This window comes from Corvus kubaryi, unplaced genomic scaffold (genome assembly GCF_017639235.1).
Source record: "Corvus kubaryi isolate FWS band 111438036 unplaced genomic scaffold, C.kubaryi_AGA036_p1.0 37334, whole genome shotgun sequence".
In the NCBI taxonomy this organism is placed as follows: Eukaryota; Metazoa; Chordata; class Aves; order Passeriformes; family Corvidae; genus Corvus; species Corvus kubaryi.
Window position 1 is genome coordinate 23237923 of NW_024581108.1, and position 20325 is coordinate 23258247.

General features: G+C 40.1%; 1 protein-coding gene and 1 long non-coding RNA gene across 18 annotated transcripts in view; one reads left to right on the forward strand and one right to left on the reverse strand.

The window, feature by feature from the left end:
- Window positions 1-952: 952 nt before the first annotated feature.
- On the reverse strand, window positions 953-19496 carry LOC121665922. 3 transcript variants are annotated; one of them, XR_006016519.1, is made up of 4 exons: window positions 19124-19496; window positions 12647-13005; window positions 6063-9946; window positions 953-1102 (listed from the first exon to the last, which is right to left on the reverse strand). It is a non-coding gene; the product is annotated as an uncharacterized LOC121665922 (long non-coding RNA). The 3 variants fall into 3 exon arrangements; XR_006016518.1 differs by lacking the exon at window positions 953-1102 and having other exon boundaries at window positions 1209-7655; window positions 9465-9946; window positions 19124-19487; XR_006016517.1 differs by lacking the exon at window positions 953-1102 and having other exon boundaries at window positions 1209-9946; window positions 19124-19489.
- Window positions 16375-20325, forward strand: part of NFIA (nuclear factor I A) — a 344509-nt gene continuing 340558 nt past the window's right edge. For 13 of the 15 annotated variants that reach the window (XM_042030839.1, XM_042030845.1, XM_042030837.1 and 10 more), the window contains exon 1: window positions 16516-16844. In XM_042030839.1, the coding sequence (XP_041886773.1) occupies window positions 16749-16844 (96 nt within the window). In that variant the 5' untranslated portion in view covers window positions 16516-16748. Of the gene's footprint in view, window positions 16845-20325 lie in introns of all 15 variants that reach the window. The other 2 variants (XM_042030850.1, XM_042030851.1) reach the window with 2 other exon arrangements.

The window sequence follows — 20325 nt, forward strand, 5'->3', positions numbered from 1 at the left end:
TTTCCAGAAAATACTCAGTCTGGACATTTGGTCTTGGGCACATTGGAAATCCTGCTGGAAAATAAGTACAAATACAGACTGTGAAGTCTCTCTACTCTTCAAAGAGCAGACTGTTGTTCCCACTATCACCCACAAAAGTACACAGAAGAATTGTATCCTCCTTATGTTCTTCCTGGTGATCCTCCAAGGATTTTGATGTTTTACATAGACCCTTGTTCAGAGTTGGGATCCAAAAGCCTCAGTTAAATGGTGTGTTTGACAGCAAGCAAAAATCTTTATGTGAACTGTCCTGTGGGACCTTAAGCATTAACTTGCTGCTAGATGGTCTGGAAAACCTGTGAGAGAATGTCAGCTTCCCTTTCCTTAGGTATTTCTGATGTAGTTCTGTTTTCACCCTTGTAATCTAGGGGGTTTTTTTCATAAGGAACTAGATTTCCAGCAATAGCAACTCTGGCTGATTGGTAGTGCCAAAAGCTACTACTGGAAATCTTGCAGAGAACCTGCTTAAATGGCTTACACACAATCTTCTGCTTTTTTGTTTTGTTTTGGTTTTTTTTTGTTGTTTTTTTGGGGTTTTTTTGTTTATAGATAATACATTTATCACTGAATAAAAACTTCACATGGGTACAAGGTACATACTTCTTATGTGAACAGCTCTGGCTATACAGTGCACTTGAGTAGTCTGAGGAACAGGAGAGACAGTGCAGAAGCCCCAGCACTTGCTTCCTGGAGCATATGGTGCTTCTGGTCTGCAGGACGTGTATCTGTAAGAATTGAGCTACAAAATGTAGCCAGTAATTCCGCATATGCTGGTGCTTATGAGTCCTTGCAGTGGTTAGAGATGGCATAATTGGCTACAGGAAATATAACCCTCTGTCTTGTAAAGAAAGGAAAAAAATCCGTTATGCTTAACAAGCTTTAAATCTTTTATTTCAAGTTGTAGCTGCTACATTATCTGAGTGCATGCAGCCACTGAAACCATAGAGAGCACACCAAGTAAAATATCCAGTGTGGGGAAAACATGGCAAGATGCGGATGTGGTCTTCAAGCTCCAAACTTGGCAAATTGTGTTGCCCATAGCCTGTAAGTTATAGTGCACTAACTGACAAAAAAAAAAAGCTTTTATCAATATTTGTGTGGTGTGGGAACCAAACAAACCAATTTTGCAACTTGTGACTGCTTAATTATGAGATTGGAGGCCAGGCCTGTTGCAGATAGCAAAACAATTTTAATTATGTCCCACAGTAAAAGGTTTAAAAGTCTTTTAAAAGGTTTTACAGCATTAAAAATGCACTTAATATTTTGTTTATTGCTGGACACAATGAATTACATTCTGCTTTGCATATCTTCTCAAACAGCAAAGTTTTGGACTGTTTGGGGGATACTTGGACAGAGGAAAATATCCAGTTGCCCCCTGTGCATTTCATAGCAGCTCCCTGTCCCAAACCACATGTCTTCTCATGATTGTATTTTCTATAGGTAGTGGGAGTAACTCCTTTCACCTGCTGGCCCGGCTGCTACTCCTGAACTATTTGCACATCCTCAGCAGTTTGACTGCCTGGGGAATTTGGAGGGGGGCAGGAGGAAGCAGGAGACAGTGGCTTTGCTTAGGCCACCACACTGATCAGAGGTGGGATCAGAAAGCACCATCTTGGAGCAGATCCTCCATCTAATTTCCATCTGGAGGCAGCTGACAGCCAGTTGCTGTTTTCTATCCAGAGGTAGAAAGATGGGGTTTTATGTAACAGCTTTCTCAAGGTGATGTGCTACTTTTCCTTGAATAGCAGTTGTCTGTTCCTCTGGCAAAAGAGTAACTCCAGCTGCAGGCTGGAGTTTGTCTGTTGTAATGTATCTATGCTGTGAATCAGTCTCTGACTCTTTCTGGATTCATTTTGAATATATCAGAGATTGGGATGGAGAAATCAGCCTTCTCAGTGTCTTGGAGAGCTGAGCTGCATCCCCGTGGATCCATAGAGAAAAGGATAAAAGAAGGAAGCTTGGTGAAGTTTACAGGAAGGACAGATAAGATGCAGGCAAAGCTTTGTGTCACTGCCACTATGGCATCTGCTGACCCAAATGCCCACTGTCACACAAGGGAGCAAACTATTATTGGAGAGTAACCACTGATGTGATGTCATCCAATTAACTCTTGAATCACTGGTGCTGCCAGGGAGCTGGGGAGGTGAGATCTTTCTTCCTTGTGCTGCTGTTTTACACTCTTGCAATACATGACGAGAGAAAGCGATTAAATCAAATTTAGTCCCCCAGCACATGTAAAGTATATGTTTTATACAGAAATGTGCACCATTGTGAATGCCATGTTCAAACTCTATGCTAAATTGTAAGGAGTGCTCCTATATGTGATAGACAGCACCAAAGGTCAAGTGTTTAAATAACAGTCTGCAGAAATATGATTTTAAGTTAACAGAGAAAATAATAATCTTATCAGTCCTGAAACTGAAGTAAAATTTCTATCAATAACCACCAAGAGACAGTTTTTCAACTGCAGTTAGGAAAAAATAAATTGGAGGCTGCCAACCTATAAATTCAGGGGCTCTGGATATTTTCTCCTTCATGGGGATGGCTTCCAGTGCTGGAGTGCCCAGCCAGAGTAAACACGCAGCCTTCATCCCACCTTCCCAGGTGATCCCATCTGCCCCACGGGGCTCCCAGTCCCTGAGCCAGTACAAACAACCTTTACTTCCAGTCCCGGCCCAACTCTGGATCAGGCAGCCACCAAGGGGAATTCTTAGGATATGCATCACTGAGCTGCCATAGTGATACTGCTCAGATCCAGGGGCCTCCCCCAGACCACTGTTAACCTTCTTTTCGTCACGTTTCAAAACTTCTGATCCAAAAATGCCCAAGAAATATTTTGAGAAAAGATCCCGCTGCCCTCCTTAAAGAGCAGAGTCTCCAAGGCTGTGCTCACTGTTAGCTATGGTTTGCTATAAAATGCTCCACTATTTTCCCAGAGCTGGGTGCAGTGGAAATGAGCAATAATTAGGAGCAGGGCAGATGACCTTCTTTTGAACTTAGTGGTTCCTTTAAATTTTGATGAAAACTTATCTTTAACCTTTATCCCTAATTCTTCTTTTGGAGTTTTGAGCTTTTTTTTTTTTTTTTTTTATCCCTTGTCATTCTTTGCTGAGGGAGAAAGTACAAAATTGACTGAGAAAGGAATTTTATTCTGCAGCTTTTAAAGAGGGCAAGGGCATTGCAAGCAATGGAAATAAAAAAAAAACCCAACAAAATGAAACTATAAAGAAGTGCTTGACAGTGTCTCTTCTGCACTTATTGGAATATGCTGCTCAAGCTAAAAGAGAGGGCAAGAGGTAATCTGCTCTGCTATTTGCTTTTAATATGATCATGTTTTTGGCTCCCACTACATCTAATGCTGCCTGTATCGTGCAAAAACACACCTCATTATCTCCTGGTAAATGTTGAGCTGCTGCAAAACCAATTGTAGTGGGTAGAATGCCTTGCAGGTCAGGGTGTATATGAAATATGTAAGCCCAAAATATGTTTGCAATCAGTGACAATACTGCCTGCTAATGCGTTATTGCACCATTTGTCTTGTTCTTGGTCATAAATATTTTGTTTCTTAAGCTTTAAGGTAGCTCTATATCAGAGACTAAGTTTCACTTAACTGGTTTAGTCATTGTTGCTGTGACATTTATCTTGGATGCACCAACTTGTGTGTAGTCTGCTAAAATCAATACATAAAACATGTAAACTTAGTTGGAGAAGAGTGGGTGTCTTTTAAGCTTTTTTCATATGGTAAGTATAGGGCTGATATGAAAATTGTGCAGCTAATTTAAACAAGGGTGAGGGAGAAATTAGATTTTGCTCTCTGAACCGCATTTTCAAGGAAAGAAAAGCTCCAGGTTCAATGCAGCATTCTCGGAGCATTGAACAAAATCAGTCTTTGTTCTTCAGTGAAACTTATCTGTGGAGGAGCTGCATAACTTCCTGTGAAATCCAGCCCTGCAGATGTGCTGTGCTTGCCGTGCCTCTGCTTTTGCTTCCTTTGGTCAAGGAGTCAAGAATGGACACTTTGTGCTGGAGTGAAAATGATGCTGCCTGGTTTGCCCTCTGCTGAGCTGGAGCCCTGCTCACCAAAGGGACATGACTTCCTGCCAGTTACTCTGCTGTTTGTTTATTTGTCAAGCGGAATGGGATAGCCCTCAGTGAAACCAAAGCCTCTGTCCTCCAAACCTTGCAAAAAGAGGCAGCAGGTTCTCCAGCAAGTGCAAACAACCTGAACTGATGCTGCAAATGCATAAATGTAGGCAATAAGCAAGTGGAGAGAGTGGATGTGGTAGACAATAATTAAATAGTTTAGCTCTAACAAGCATATGACCAGAGTTCAGGAGGTAGCTGATCCACTTTACCGAGTCAGAATATAAGAAAGTGAATTGTAGCAAATTAAGACTTTAAGCGGTTGGGCTATAAACCAGAATAGAAATTGATTTTCTAATAGTCTTGCATACTCCAAATATCCTTAAGTGCTTTATGTTCTAAATAGAGTAAATGCATAGCAAAATGAATTGCCTATTATGCACCAAATAGTACATTTGTTATTAAATCCTAGAAGAAGACATATTTTATCAGTATCTTTTCTGTAGGGATTTATTTAGCATAAAATTTATTTTCTAGAATGAAATGGTCCAGAAACCAAATCCCCATTCAAGGCCCCTATGTGTGTTAGGTGCAGTAGAAATAGAGTTAATAAGATCCCTGCTCCAAATAATGTGGTGTGTTAGAAGGCAAAAAGCACAGGGGTTAGTGAACTCATCTGGCTTTCTCTATTTGTTTCTATATGTCTTTGTATTATATTGTCCCAGCTAAGTGGGATGAATCAAGCATTTTCTGACTTGTAGGTTGCCACAGAAGTGGGTGTGGGAATGACCAGAGAACTCCAGTGGGACAGAGCAAAGGAGTTACAGAATGAAAGTGGAAGGAAAGAAAAACCAGAAATACATTGAGAATGAAAAGAGGCCAGAGTTGTGGAGCAAGAGAGGTCTGAGCAGAAGCTTGGCTATGTGGAGAGATGGGAATACCTACGGGACAAGCTTGTGTTGCTGTTGAGTGCAGCTAAGACTGCTGAGCAAGGTGATCTAGACTGGGGAAACTGATGACTGCAGGTCTGGGAAATAATGAAGTGCAGAAAGAGTAGGACAAGGCGACAGAGGTGAGAGGATGGGACTTGCAATGTGTCCCATCCCCAGGGAGGATGGAAACATGCGACTGCTGTCAGGGAGATACTGGAAGAGGTATGAGTGGAGAATATGAGTGCAGAGCCACTGGGTTCCTGTGGAGCTGTCGGAATAATGCAATCTGATGAGACACTGAAGGGGACAGGATCTAGTTTCCTTAATTTTTTTACTTGGTTTAAATAAATATAAAAGCCATTATAATGATGTATGTTCACAGTCTGTGCAAGGGTTTTGCATTGTTCATACATAATACTTGCCCATTTTCTCTGATTTTACATTGGTCCAGGCAGCTTTCCCAGTAATGTACTCCTGGCTCATATTTGTGGTGTGACATTTTTGATAAGTATTGTCTGGGTTAATCCACTGTGGAATAACGGTTTGGATGATGCACCAGAGCCCTGGTTTCCCAACACAAATAAGCTGTGTTGAATGTTGTTTCCCTTTAGGAAGGTGATCACCATATTCTGTGGTGAAGCAATTACAAGGAGGAACCTGATTCTGTGTTTATTTTAAAGAAAAAATGAGATATTTTAGGCAAAGTACCATCCATTCCTGGATGGTACTGGAGGGGGTTGGGGGTGTGCATAAAGGTGCTGAGTTCTCTTGCCCCTCTGTGTTTCTGCTTCATTTGGAACATATTCAAGTACTGTGGGTTTGGAAGCCCAACTCAGTATGAGGTTTACATAAAATGCTGAATAAAAAGGGGAGTATGTACCTTCCAAGAACATGCAAACCATATTTGTACCCCTGTATTCCCTTCTTAGCAAACAGTTTTTTAGTCTTGTTATTCTTGATAAGCTGAGCCTGTGTGCAAAGTTTAGGGCCTGTGAAATATGCTCTTACCCACTACATGGAGCTGTTTGTCTCCATTGTCTCATGCAAACAAGAACTTTTTTCTTCTGCTTCCTATTGATCCCAGTAGGTGAAGGAAGAAACACCTGATTTATTAGTCATTGGTCCCCTTCCCTGAGGACTCAGCACCTGAAATAAATTGAATGGGGTTAAGAATGTACTTAGACCCAGACACAATTTTTTGTGTGCCTTGTCTTTACAATAAGAAAAAAACTCAGAAGCAAATCCAAAGTGTCATTAGTGTCATGCTATAAATAAACAAAATGCTGCACAGATAAGAGAATACCACATTTTCCATCTTGGAAATAGCTTACAAGCCATTAGGTGCAGGATAAGATATAAACCCACAGATTTAGAAAGGAAAAATAAAGTCAGATAAGTGCCAAGGAGCAGAACGAAAAAGCAATCTGTGACTGTGATGTTTGGATTTTCCATCCTGACATGAAACTATTCCCTCTAGAAACATGAGGAGACATCAGTATTACTTGGTAAGATGCTGTGCCTTGTTCTGTCTGCCTTTGAAAAGCATTCTTAAGGAGCAGGAAGCTGACCTTGGCTGATCTGATGGAGTTTCTCCCTCGATGGGGGAGCCCCAGTGACAATTCTGGGTCCTCTGTTTCTCTCCAGGACCAGCAGGTGTCAGGAGACTGGGTGGGAAGCACTAGTGCATCCTGTATTTGGTGCATCCCACGGCCTGATGCATATCTATGGAGCCAGATATTACAAAGAACAGCTCCTTCTGCACCCCAGACATCTCAGGAATCAGGGAGGTGTAACACATTATTTCTGTGCTTTTCCTCTTTTTTTTTTTTTTTTTTTTTTGCTATTTTGCAGCACACAGCAGTCAAAGCAACTCACCCTGTCTGGGCTGTCTGCAGCCCAGAAGATAAGAGAGCAAACACCTCCCATAGTGACAGGGACTCGTTCCAACCATTTGTTTTGAGTTGAACGGTAGAGCTTGGAAAACATCTTTTCCATTCATAAAAAGGAAAAAAAACTACTCTTGATACTTTCTAATGCCATCCTCTGGAGGCTTGAGGGCCATGTGTCTCACACCCTTACTTTGTAGGTCTTGCTTTTATAGACTTTGTTTTTCACTCCCAGAGATTTATTATCCCAGTGCAGAAACAGTCTGGCTATGCCTCGGCAGTGGAAATGTAGCCATCTATTTGCTAAGAACAAGCTTGTGGTTTACCAGAATATTTCTGTTTCCTTCTGAGGTTTCCAGCTAATGAAGGGGAATTTATCCAGTACATTTATTGACATTAAAATAAGAGTTGCAGTCCATAAATAATCCCATTGTTGTTTTAGTTTGGAGTTTAAAACATTTTGTCAGCAGCATCGTCGTCCACTGTGACTCAGCTTGTGTTTGTGCTCCTAGTATTAGAGCTGGTGACACAGACACACATTCCAGCTGTTCCCACCAGGAAGGCTTCAAAGTACGTTTTGAAATCATTCCTGAGCTTTTTAGCACTGAGCACATTTGATCCCAAGCGCGGAGACAAGTTCACAGCTATTCCTCAAGCGACATCTCTGAAGATAAAAGCTCGGCCCCCAGACTAATTTCTGGGTTCATGCAAACTCCTGCCAGCACAGAGAAGCAAGAAATCCTGTAAGGGACAGGTGAGGTGCAAGGAAAAAGCCAACTCCTGTTTTACCCACTCCCAGGATTGCTCCTTGCCCTGAATCCCCTCTAAAGAAGCCTTGATAGACAGAAGTGTCATCTTCTTATTGGTGGATCCCTGCATTAGGAAAAGATGGAGGTGTACCAGGGGACGCTCTGCAATCCCTGCATCCTTCTATTTCTGTGTCCTAGAACGTCAACCAGTTCTTTCATATCTGTCAGCCAGAGTCACGCTTTGCAAAAGAAAGCCCTTTAGTATGAGAAAAAGGTCAGGTCTTCAGAATTAAGGCAACAAAGAATTACATTTGTTATATTGCCTTGTTTTAATGGGAATGTCCAGTGGATACAAGAAAAAATATCAAAGAATTCCTACATAACATCCTCTTTGCTGGCAGTACACCATGTGTTGAATTAGACTTCATTTTCAAATATTTGAAGTAATCAATTTTCATAAATTCTAAACTCATGGCATATTTTCAACTTGATTAGTTGAAATTTTTCTGCCCTTCTTGGTGTGTTAATTTTTATTATCAGCTAAGATTTCTGTGGATTTTTAAAACCTGCTTTGAAAAATATAAAGAGCCACACTAGAAGAGACAGGTGCTACAGACTTCATTTCCACAGTTCCTTTGTCTCTATGACCAGTGAACTGGGGGGGGGGGGGCAAAAAGGGGGGGCGGGTGGTGTTTAGAGTGATGTGTTTTGAATAAACTACATCCAGAGTTTTCTCTTCTGTGATGTCCAGTCCCACAGATTACACAGGAGTGTAAATATGTCTTTATGGTCACAAAAGTGTTATCTTGCTCTTAAATATTCAGTAATCCAGAGTCACTTCAACAGATTATGCCTGACTTGCTCGTAAAATTTGCTTACACAGAGCTCAGCCCTGCCAAAGCACTTCTCTAGGTATTTACCTGCGGTGCTCAGCCTGCTGGCTGCCAGTCAGCTGGTATTAGCAGGAGGACAAGTGTGACACTCAAGAGATGAAGGAAAGAAATAGGCAGGTATTTAAATAGATGTATGAGCCAGCAAACAGGAGTGGTTTTAATATTAGTAGCATTTTAATCTTGTTCTCTAAACAAAAGAGGATTTACTTATTCATGGCTCAAGAATTACAAATTAATGTGTGGAACTGGAGTTAGAACTGAGGGCACTGGAAATTCCTATGATTCAGTGTATTTATTGTTTTAATTGTTCATATTTCCTTTCCTTTGAGGGATTTGGTCTTTGAGAGTAATATGATGGTCACTGCCACATCTGTCTTGGATTCACTATTCCTTAAGAATAGCCCTAAGCAGAGAGTGTTACAGAAGTCTCTCATTAGGAAGGAGTAGTCTCAGTCTTTTATGTAGCTGTAGATGATAAAAGGCACTGATTTAGCACTGCTGCCTGAAAGTCCACCAGCACTGCTGAACTCAGTAGGTCTTGTGCAAGAAAGCCATTTCCAGAGAGACTTTGAGGACTGGTCTGTCCCTCCTGGTTAACAATAAAATCTTTTTTCCCTACTGTGAGCCACTTGTAGTAAATCCTTACCCAAAAATTGAAGAATAAGTAAAAATCAAAAGGATAAGTTCAGAGATTAGTTTCCTACAGCATGTTAGGCTGCAATCTTTGAATCCAAAAGTAGTCCTGTGGCATTACCTACAAACTGGAAAGTGAGACTTACCTGTGCCTGCACAAATAGTTGTGGGCTCAGTAAGCACCCGCACTCAGCATCCTGTGTCTGACAAACTTAACAATAGAAATGTGCAGAGCTTCTGAATTCTCACCTGCTGGCCTCTCTCTCTTCCCACTCCCTGTGGATCTCAAATATTAAAGCTGGCTGGAGCCATTCCCTCAGTTTCCATTTGTGTTCTTTGGGTCCTTCTGCAACCCTCTCTTCCTGACCTACATGGAAGCAAGCTTGCATGGAGAAATCCAGAAGAGTCGTTTCTCACAGCACCAGAAAGCCTGAAATATATTTTACTTAGGGCAAAACAGGGCATCCTAAAGATGAGCAACATGTGCAGCTATAGCAGATGTTTCTGTATACACAGAAAATTTGGAATGAGGTTATATTTGTGTTAATATCAGCTTAGCCATAGCTCAAATAACATCCTGGAACAGAGATAATCAGTGTCCAGTTGCACCTCTGAAGATACAGAGAAAAAATAAAACCCAAAGAAGGAGCTCATCTCAAAATTAGGTTTCAGGTGACTCAACAGTTGCATTTTATGTGTGACATCATCCATCCACGGCAATAGTTTTAGACCTGTAAAAACAGATTGAAAGGGACTAAGAAAATGAATGGAACAAGCTATTCTGGATTTTCGTTTAGGATGGTGTTACTTTTGAAAGAATAAATCTTTTAGGGATGGGATAGTGAATCATTATGGCAATATTCAGCAATTGTACCCTCTCTAAGCAAAGACTTAAATATTGACTCACCTCCGGTATGTCAGGGATCTTTTCCCTGATGATAATTTACTTCCTTAATTATCTACAATTGATTTGCGTAAGACTCATATTGACACTATTATATGACATGAAAACAATCAAACATTGTTAATTTAAAAAATTTTTGTATCAGCCAAACTTAAACCAACTGGATTATATAGAATTCAATAGAAAAACAAAAATTCTGTCTTCCTGAGTAAGACTTTTTCCAATTGGCTGGCACACGGAACGAGTTCATCATATAGATGCCAATTTACAAATATGTCCAATAATAGTAGAGGGAGCAACTGTTCCACAGCTTTGCCAGTGTTCATCAGACACAGTGACAGTAGGCACATCATTAATCTCATGGTATATTAGAAATAAAGTCACCGGAATGGAATGGTGTCAAAGGATAAATGTTTCCCCCTTTGAAAATACACTTCTCAGTTTCACCTCATTGTGTTGCCTTTTTTTTTTTCCTTTCCCCTCCCCCTTTCCACCGGTCCTCCTGTAAATCCTTTGGTTTCACCTGGCATTTAGGTAACAGTAGGAGACCAATATCCTGTGTCAGAGCTCATTCTACAGTTATCAGTTTAGCATACCCTTAAATCCCCGTGATTGCTGTGCCAAGACCAATCCTTCCGCTGCGAGGTTAAACATATGCATTACATATTGAAACAATGTAAGTAGCATGTAATTAGCGCTGTTTATGCATTCGCACTTTAAATTATACTTCTAAACCTATGATGTTTTTCAAGGCACTTCATGTTAGAGAGACTTAAATGAGCATTCATCTTGTCATTTTTAACTTTATTCATAAATAACCCTCTAAATATATTTGAATGGTTTATTACATTAGAGCCCATGAACTGACATACACATTCTTCCCTTAGAGAATATAGTTCTTAATAAAACATCCTTTAAAATTATAAAACCTGTGAACATGGCAATTAAATTTACAAACAGTGTCATCAACAACTTTGACAAAAGATGTTTGAAGAGGGGGGAGTGTTGGGGGACCTTTTTTCTGTCCTTTTTTTTCTTTTTTTTTCCCTTCCTTTTTTTTCCCCTTTTTTTAAAGCCTTGTTCCATAAGGATTATAGCTCCCCCGCTGTTTGGAAAAGATAATTTCACTTGTAACACTAATAACTTGAGCAGGGAGAAGGCTGGCTGGGTGAATGGAATGCACTTCACTGCACATCTTGGCTTCGCTAGAAATCGGAAACAGATGGTCCTTGCGGCTGGCTTCCCACTCGGGCCCGCTCAGTGCCAGCCTGTGGTCGTTGGCTGGTTGCTGCTGGCACTGTGTGACTTGAACATAGTAGGACAGTGGCAAAAGAAATCAAATCTTTTTCATTGAGCACCAAACTGTAATGAAATTTGACAGATCTGACATTCTATACCCAACATCTAGTTAGAATATATTAACCTTTTAGTTTTCTTGAGCTCCTCTCCTACTAGTTATGAATCTCCTTATTAAGGGTCTGCAGTGGCTCTGGAGATGGCAGGCAAGCAGTATCTTCTGTGTGCCCTCTAATGCTGGAACTCAAATACATAATTCAAGTAGTAAAGGAAGTGTGGGGCTTTAAACTCCTCCCAAATTCTTCTACAAAAACCCCCTGTGCTAGTAATAGAAAGAGTGGTTAGGCCCTTTTGTTAGTATTTCATTCTAGGAAGAAAAAAAGAAAATCATAGTAAGGTGATATTCCACCCCTGTGTACTCAGTGTTTTCTGTGTATGTTTTGTATCCCCACCCCACTGGGGCAATGCTACATTTGATCCTGCTGCATCCAAACTGACTTTGTGATTTCAAAGAATACTTTTATTTATAATTCTATGAATTTGCATTTACTTAGATGGTACAGATTGGTCCAGGGCAGGATTCCTCCTTTCCCTCTAAAGGCTTCTCTCAATATATCTGCTTGATTCTGGCTTTTTTTTAGACCCTGCTCAGTCCTTCTCGAGGTCGTGTTGGCTGTCACACAGGCCTTGAGCCAGCCAAGCGCATGCTCCTGGGGGACAGGGACCTCTCATGGGTGAAGAGCATGTTGAAATGTTGTACCGAGTTATGGTCACGGATTAGGAAATGGTTATATTTAGACTTAAAAATAAATCTGGTTTATGTTCCTTTGCATTTTGGGTTGTTAGAGAGGAATTTTTACTTATTTTTTAAAAATGTTTGTATGTGTCATTCCTTCGCCTTCACTCCTTTCATCTGTTCCTCCTGTTTCTTTCAGACATGAAGTCACAGCACTGTCTGTGATGTCAGTGTGTTTCCATATTGACAGACCGTTCTGTCAGAAACAAGATCTTGATGCTTGTTTCAGATGAGAGAAAAGGGGAATACAGATGGTAGGAAGAAAATCAGAGGAGTGAGAGGGGAGCAGGGAGAAACACACACAACAGAGCTACAGGGGGAAATGCAGAGTCCAAACCCAACTTTTCCTCCAGAGGGCAAAGGACTACTTTCCCTGGGTTCAGGAAGATCATCCAAAATGTGTGTGTAACATTAAGCAACCAGTAGAAGCTTTACCATTGCACTCGTTTTGGCTCCGGGAGTCCTTGAAGGTGCAGTAGCAGCGGTCACATGCTGCTTCCCTCCTTGTTTACGCCTTCAGCAACAGCAGATCCTCTTGATTGAAGCCAGGATTATAGGATTTCCAAAAGCTAGAACATACTCGTTGTCAGCAACTTTGCATGAATTCAGTGGCTGCCCAAAAATCAACTGCCTGCTCTCACGTGGCACTTGAACTAATTGTCACTGTTCGAGATAAGGAAATCCTCCTCGTAACTCATCGAAGTTGAGGCTTCCCAAGAAAAACGCCTCCGAAATTAGGAACGGATCTAAATCACACTGTTGCAATGAGCTGGAAAGGTTCTCAGCAATTGCAACTGGAGTAACAGGGGGAGGCAAAGGGAATGAAGAGAGGGTTAATGATCTATGGGTAATGTGCAAGTAATAGATAATCTAAAAACGAGGTCTAAGATCTTAAAGATGTGTCTGGCACTGGGAGCTGCCCGCAGCTCTACCGCGTTTCTTTTACCAACGTGAACAGTACAAGCCAACATTTGGAGAAACCACCCACTATGCCAACATTTCTAATGCTCTCATGCATTCAGTTTCTGGTAGACTGTAAAATGCCAGCTCGATACAGTCGTCTGAATTAATATACTTTATTAGCCTTTTTTTAGCATTCTTTCCTGGTTCCTTACACTTGATAGGAACAATATCCCCATCCAAACTTGCGGCTGAGGGAACACAGAGGGGCCTGCTCGCCTGTGTGAGCTGCAGCAGGTAACTCTGCTCAACAATTAGGAAAACTATTTGTGGGTAGTTGGCTATTTCTCCAGTAGGAAGTCAGAAAGAAATTGGCAAGTGCTTCAACCCATTGCTTGAGGCCTCAGGCTGTCAGAAAACAAATCTCCTGTAGCCCACAAGCATATACACCTAACTTATTTCCAACTTGAAATACCACTCTATACTGCGAGCATTTTTATTTTGCAGCTGTGTCTGCACAAATGTCAATGCCACACGAAGGCTTTTTCTTTCTTTGGAACAGATCTGATTTAGAAGCAAATATCTTTGTTGGTTATTAGTCTTTGGAAGGCATCATTTTGTCCCAGTACTATTCACAGGGAGTGTTGTGCAGAATGCTGATTGACAAGAGTTAAATTCAAAACATGTAGCCATTTTCTGGTGTGTGGTTTTTTTCCTGATTGAAGGAAAACTACTTAGATGTTTGTTTCCAAAACGGCATCTGTCAGCAATCAAAGGGGAAAAATTGCATAAAACAAATGCAATTGTTTGGAGTAGCATTTCCTGGATCATGTTAAATGCTTGATTTGCTCCCTATTATGCTCACCAAATAATTTTATTTTCCACAATAATTGCAATATTTAACATGTTGTATTTAATCTTGTTTTAATGCTATTAACAACAGCCGCTTATGAAAGGAATAATTGCTCTATGGGTAAGAACCCACCATCCCCAGCATCAGAAAGAACAATGGCAAAGTTAACTGCACCTAATTGTTCTGAATTTAAAATGCTGTTAACCGACAGCACTCCTCATTTCTTTGCACATAACCACTCCACTGTCAGGAAGGAAATGGTTTCATGCTTCTGTCATTCATAATCTAAAAAGTGTATGTTCTAAAAAAAAATTTAGTTGGTGGGTTTATAATTAATATTGGGAGGTAAAATCATATGTTGGTATAGGAAGAAGTGGTTAATACAGCAATCCAGAGAAAGTTTGTCAGTAGATCTCCAACTACATCAGGTGCTAAAACCCATATAGAGTACAGATTTATCAGAACTTGCCTGGAACGACATGCAGCACAACTGGGTATGAAATACTAAATAAATAATAAGCAGGGTGAGTAAGATGATGGGTTTGAGAGGTATGAGCAGAGAGAGCAGCATAAAATTGAATCTGACACCAATTCAAGGGCTGATTATTACTAAGCATTTTGCTTTATATTTTGTGTGATTATTTGGAGGGAGGTTTTTTTCAATAAACAATGAGACACTGAAAGGACAGGTAGTGTTAGCAAACCTGCAGTAACAGAAGACAATAAATACTTTGGCCAGCCAGAGCAAGGACAGTTCCTGGCACAGTGTCCATCTTTTTTTTTTTTTCTGGACTTGAAATAAAACTTAACACTTCCCATGCTAGTCAAACCCTTTCCTGTAAACAGCAGTGGGATTGTACCTGCTATCTGGAGCTAATAGTGCAAACTGGGATGCTCTAGTAGCATAGATCATTCACTGATGTGTAGTCCAAACAGATTGTAAGACTGGGGCAAAAAAAAAAAAAACCCCGAACCCTGCATGTTACACTAGCAGTTCGTGCTTACACTAAATCATTTGCTTATCATCTCACACATCACAGAAATGCAAGGGTATTATCAAAGCTCAGTGAAAGTTAGTTCTGTCCTGTACTGAATGGCAGTTCTGTAATCTGTGCAGCCCGGAATTACGATTTTGCTGTAGCCAAATAGTTAAACAGTTAATACACAAAATAATCCAAACAAGAATTGTGCACCCACGAGCTCCCCTTTCTGATACAAACAGAAACAGATATTGTTTAAGATTGAGTGGATGTTTTTAATGCGTTTTCCTCTTGTGTCCAAATCACAAAAAGATTTGCAGAGTGTAGCTGTTTCTGAGTGAGCAAGTTATATCAGCCATAGCTCCATAGCCCTAAGAAATATTCCTGGCGAGAGTCAGTTTGCCAGTTCAGAAGTTCATTTTCCCGAGCACTTGAGGAAAGGCACTACTGTATAGGCTGGAGTGCCCTGTCAGGGAGCGTGGTGGTCACAGCCGAGCAACCGTTGCTCCGTGTGACACAGCGGGGTGATTTAAATGGAAAGCATTCACTGCCTGCTTAATAGTCAGCTGTCATAAAAGTAATACTTCAGTTGGGTTTACAGTGCACCAGAAGAAGTGGGGAAAATGAGATGAGAAAATCTATGATTATCTCTGACTTTGCTAGGCAGGAAGAGATTTTAATATTAGACAGTAACAGGATTTCATAACTTTTCAAAGCAGTTTGTTTTGGAGCTGTCTTTTCCCAAGTTATCTGTCAATTCCTCACGTAAATTTTTAGCGTGGCAGAGAAGTTTTGCAGGAGGGAGAAACAGACCTCTGTGAGTTTGGTGGTTGTCACCTGATAGGATTAAGAAATGTAACATTAAAAGACATGTTTAAATAAATATGGTAGCAAAATGATATTTTACAAATATATAAAAAGGGAATTCTTCAGTTCTTAGGGGGCACTTTGAACCTTCATATGAACAGTTATTCAGTTAAACAATATGATCTGATATCTAAAATCAAGAAGGAATAAAAAGCCAAAACTTGAGCATCTCAAAAAAAAAGATGAAAGATCATTTGTTTCCTTCAGAAAGCGTCTGTCACTGGATTGAGCAATTAACTTGGACAGTTTATACTTTTGTTTTGCCTTTCACTGCTTAAATTACTATATGCAAAATTACGAAAGAAAGAAAGACGCGATCTTTCTTTTTTTGCTCAGTTTTTTCCCCCCCAGTCACGTACATGAGAAAAGTAGCTGCGATAAACAGATACTGAATCGGACTGAAAGTCTTTAAAAAAAAAAAAAAAAACACACCCAAAACATTGCATGATAGTCTCTAAGCAGTTCCATCTGTCAAGCAGAAATTTTAGGCTAATAGCCTGTGGCGATCTCCCTCCACAGTCCACTACCTGCCTTTGTCCTATTAAATCTCTTTATTCTTCTTAAAAAAGAAAAAAGAGGAAAGGAAAGAAAAACCTTGCAGACCAAAATCATCTAAGTGATGAAGCCCTAATTTTGACCGCCTCTCTTTGATGTTGAGCAGTGGGTTCTTATTTAAAAAAAAAAGAGTGAGTGAGAGAGGGGGAGAGAGAGGGAGAGAGAGAGAGAGAGAGAGAGGAGAAGACAGTGCTAGGAGCAGATGACTTTTCATCTCCACTTCACCTTGCCACTGGGTCTGTGAGAGATTGGTTCATTGTCAAGGAGATTTTTTTTTTTTACCCATGATTCCATATGGTATGGACCGGGCTACATGTTGCCCAACATGCCAGTGCAAATGTTTTCTCAATTAGGTGTCTTATCTCCCGTGAGTTAGCATCAGATGAAGCTTGCTGACAGCATAATGGCAGGGAAAACCTCCGACGGCTCCATCAAATGGCAGCTCTGCTACGACATCTCGGCCAGAACTTGGTGGATGGTGAGTTGGCAGCAGGGCTGCTTTTTTTTTTCTCCCTTTTCTACTTTCCCTCCCTCTTTGACAAAATGTCCCAGACCTCACATTTATCAAATTAACATTTGATTTTTTTCACACTCCTCAGTAGAGCAGCCTCACACTTGTCCCACTTGTGTGCTTTCCCCTGTGTAACAGGAGACCGTTAATGTGCACTACAGTTTCCAGAGGGAAGCTTTTTCAATTCTCCTTAAGGGAAAAAAAAAAAAAGTATGCAAAGAAGTAGTTTGAAAAAGCCTTGTTGTGCAGAGTAACTTGTCTCAGTCGGCTGCCTAGCGCTCAGTTTGTTTTATTTTATCTGCTGCTTTCCAGCGTCCGTGTGCGCGTGCATTTTTTACCATGTAGTATTTTGTAAAGAGGGAAGGTGGAAAGTTCAGTCCGTTACAAAGCGAGTTGATCCCTGAAAAAGCCTGGAACGGTGCGGTCGTGGCGTGGTGTAAAATCATCACGTGTGAGAGGAGCGCGGTTTGCGAGGTGCTGCCTTTCATCCGAGACCCTGATCTAACTTTTCCCTCCGCTTGTTTGCGTTAGAACAGGTTCCCGGGCTGTGCTGACCTGGAGCCATGTGTTACAGATCCCACATAGTCTGGCTCTAGCTGCTTTTGGGCACAATTAAAGTTTCAATAAAGTCCCATCGTGCTCCGTAGAACGAGTTAACTAGCATGTCATGGTCAGCCGGGCCAGACAACCTTTGACATCTTGAATCTATAAGAGGTATAGTGAGTTAGGAGGATGCACAATAGCCCATTGTAGCAGAAGATGCAAGTCCTGTTGTGAGGAAGAGAGTCCTCAAATCATTACTGCCCTCGTTAGCGTGTTGTCCGTTAGGGATTAATTCGTTAGAAGTGCATTTTTAGTTTTCTGTAATTATTATTCTTGTGGCAAGCGTGAATTCTTCCAGTGAGAGGAAAAGTTTGCTGCCAGGACAATGAATGTATTATCCGCTCCTAACTGGACCGTGAACCTCAGCTCATTTCACATAGATATCAGTTAAAAAAGGGCTGGCGAGTGGAATTACAAAACAAGGCATGATCACTTTCATTGTATGATACGCTGAAACAAGTCGGGGGCTTTCCCTCCCCCTCGCCGCCCCGGACCAATTTTGGTATCATTTGGAAAGTTTAAGACCTCAGAGGACTTGAAAGACTTTTAAAAGTGAGATCCGGAAGGTTTTTATTCTGCAGCTTGGTGGTGGCCATTGTGTATATCATGTGGCTTGTATTTAAAGGTGTTTGGGCTCGGGGTTTTCAGTTTTGTTTTGTCTAAACTCTTAATTTTTTAAGCATCTATTAGAGGTTTGCCAGCGGTTGCCAGTGAAATGTAACATGCAGCGTTTGGTTAATGGGAATAGGGAAGGCTAACCACTTTACTTATAGTACTGATTTTCCAATTAGAGTTTCTGCCAGGAGAAGTTGGAGGGGGAAGGGGTATTTGCATGCACATAAACTGTTGATTATTCATGTGACTTTTTTTTAGATTGTTAAACCCCTGTAAATAAGGCTATTGATTTTTACTTATCGTTTTCAAAGCAAAGTTTTTCGAGTACCTGTTTTAGCCACAAGATTTATATCATGCTGTGATTTTGCCTTATTCCAAGCCATTTGTATATTTTATTACCACTCCTCTTTTATTGTCTATCGGCTGCTTTTATGATGAGGTATGTCCGTGTTTATTATTTAATAAGCATCCTCAAATGTTACTAGGCAGTTGTTAGCACTCTAGAGAAAGTGTACAAGGAAGTTTCATTTCAGTCACATCTATTTCACAGATGTTTTAGTGTTGTGAATATAATATGTAAAAATCCTGGAAACATTTAGTAATGCACTTGCCTAAAAATAAACAGTTTTATAACCACACATGCTGTTGTTTAGATTAAACATTGCAGAAAGTTCTCCTTAAACTTGAACGTCACACCATTTATTTTCTAACAGGAAAAAAAAAATTACTAAAATAGCCTTTTTTTTGTACAAGTTGTGGTAGATAAGAGACGTTATTTTTAGCTGAAATGAATAATTCAAGATCTTTACAATAGACGTGTTAATTGCAAATAATTTTCATACAAAGTTTCAATTATTGATGGAGTATTAAGCAGTTTTTCATACATTATGAATCTAAAGCACACAACAAAAATAGATTTTTTTTTTTACCCCCCCAAACCTCATCCTGTTTGCCACATTCTTTTCATCAAAAGTAAGCTAGAGAGCAGATTTTAATGTTTTAAAGACAAATAAAGCTTTGAAAATTACCTCATGCATCGTCTGGCTGCACAAAATCTCAGCTGCACAGTGCTAAACTTCGGTTTGGTACTGCCAGCATACAAAGAGATGAGTGAATACCCCTTGCACCCATATGGACTCAGCTGCCAGCACTGGGATATGCAATTTTGCTTTTTAATGAATCGTAAACAATTTGTGTGTCAAACGAGGGAGTTTGTTTTCTTTCTGGAGCAGGTTCTAAATCCATTTGAAGCTATAGCTGTGTACTGTACTGGAGTATTATGCCCAAATTTAAAGGTTCTGTGTCACTGGGATGAAAAGACCTGTTATAATGAAAGAAACGGCTTCATAAAAGGCTGGGTGTAGTAATCTCTCTCTCTTTCTTTCTTTCTTTCTTTCCCTCTCTCTGTCTCTCAACCTCACACTCTCCCTCTTTCACCCTAGTCTATAGCATGTTTATAGCCAGCTCTGGAGATAATGGAGATTGGTTGATTGCATGATTAGTAAAATGAATGGATTTTAGTATTGGGCAAAGCAGCTTGCAATTTTGAAAGGTGGCTTTAGAATACAGAGTTCTAATTTTGACCTTATTTTCTTTCATAGATAATCTTTATTAATGCTCCTTTAATTCATTTTTCCTCATCACAGCTAGTTTTTCTCCCCAGCCATCTGATGGAATGGCTAATATATTTTATCTTACTTGCCAAAATAGCAAGAGGTCAAAGTAAAAGAAAAAATGTTATTTCTCTTTCTTGTAGACAGTTGTAAATGTTTCAAACTACTTCAGCAGAATCCACAGGATTTGTACATTTCAGCAGTAATTTCATTTGTCTCCGCTGTTTTAAGGCACTCTTACACCTAATCTACTTTTTTTTATGCTTTAATCAAGTAAATGCAGAAACAGTTATTTTGTCTATATTGTAATGTGACAGTTTAGCATAAAATTTCCCCCGAATGCTGTAAATTTGTGTAAGAAGGAGTTATATTTATTTTTAAAATATATATATATAATAGCAAATAATTTAACTGATATAGGAGCCTGAAGATATGACATGCATTTGTTGGAAAAATTATCATTATTTTGTTATCATTGGCACTTTCAATTCAAATTTGGTGCTGTCATAGAGACACTAAAGGGTTAGTCATAGAAAAGTTTCAGTTTTCTGTCTTGCATTTGTAACAAATATGTGCAGCTGTGCTACTTTTATAAACATTTATTTCAAGCTGATTAT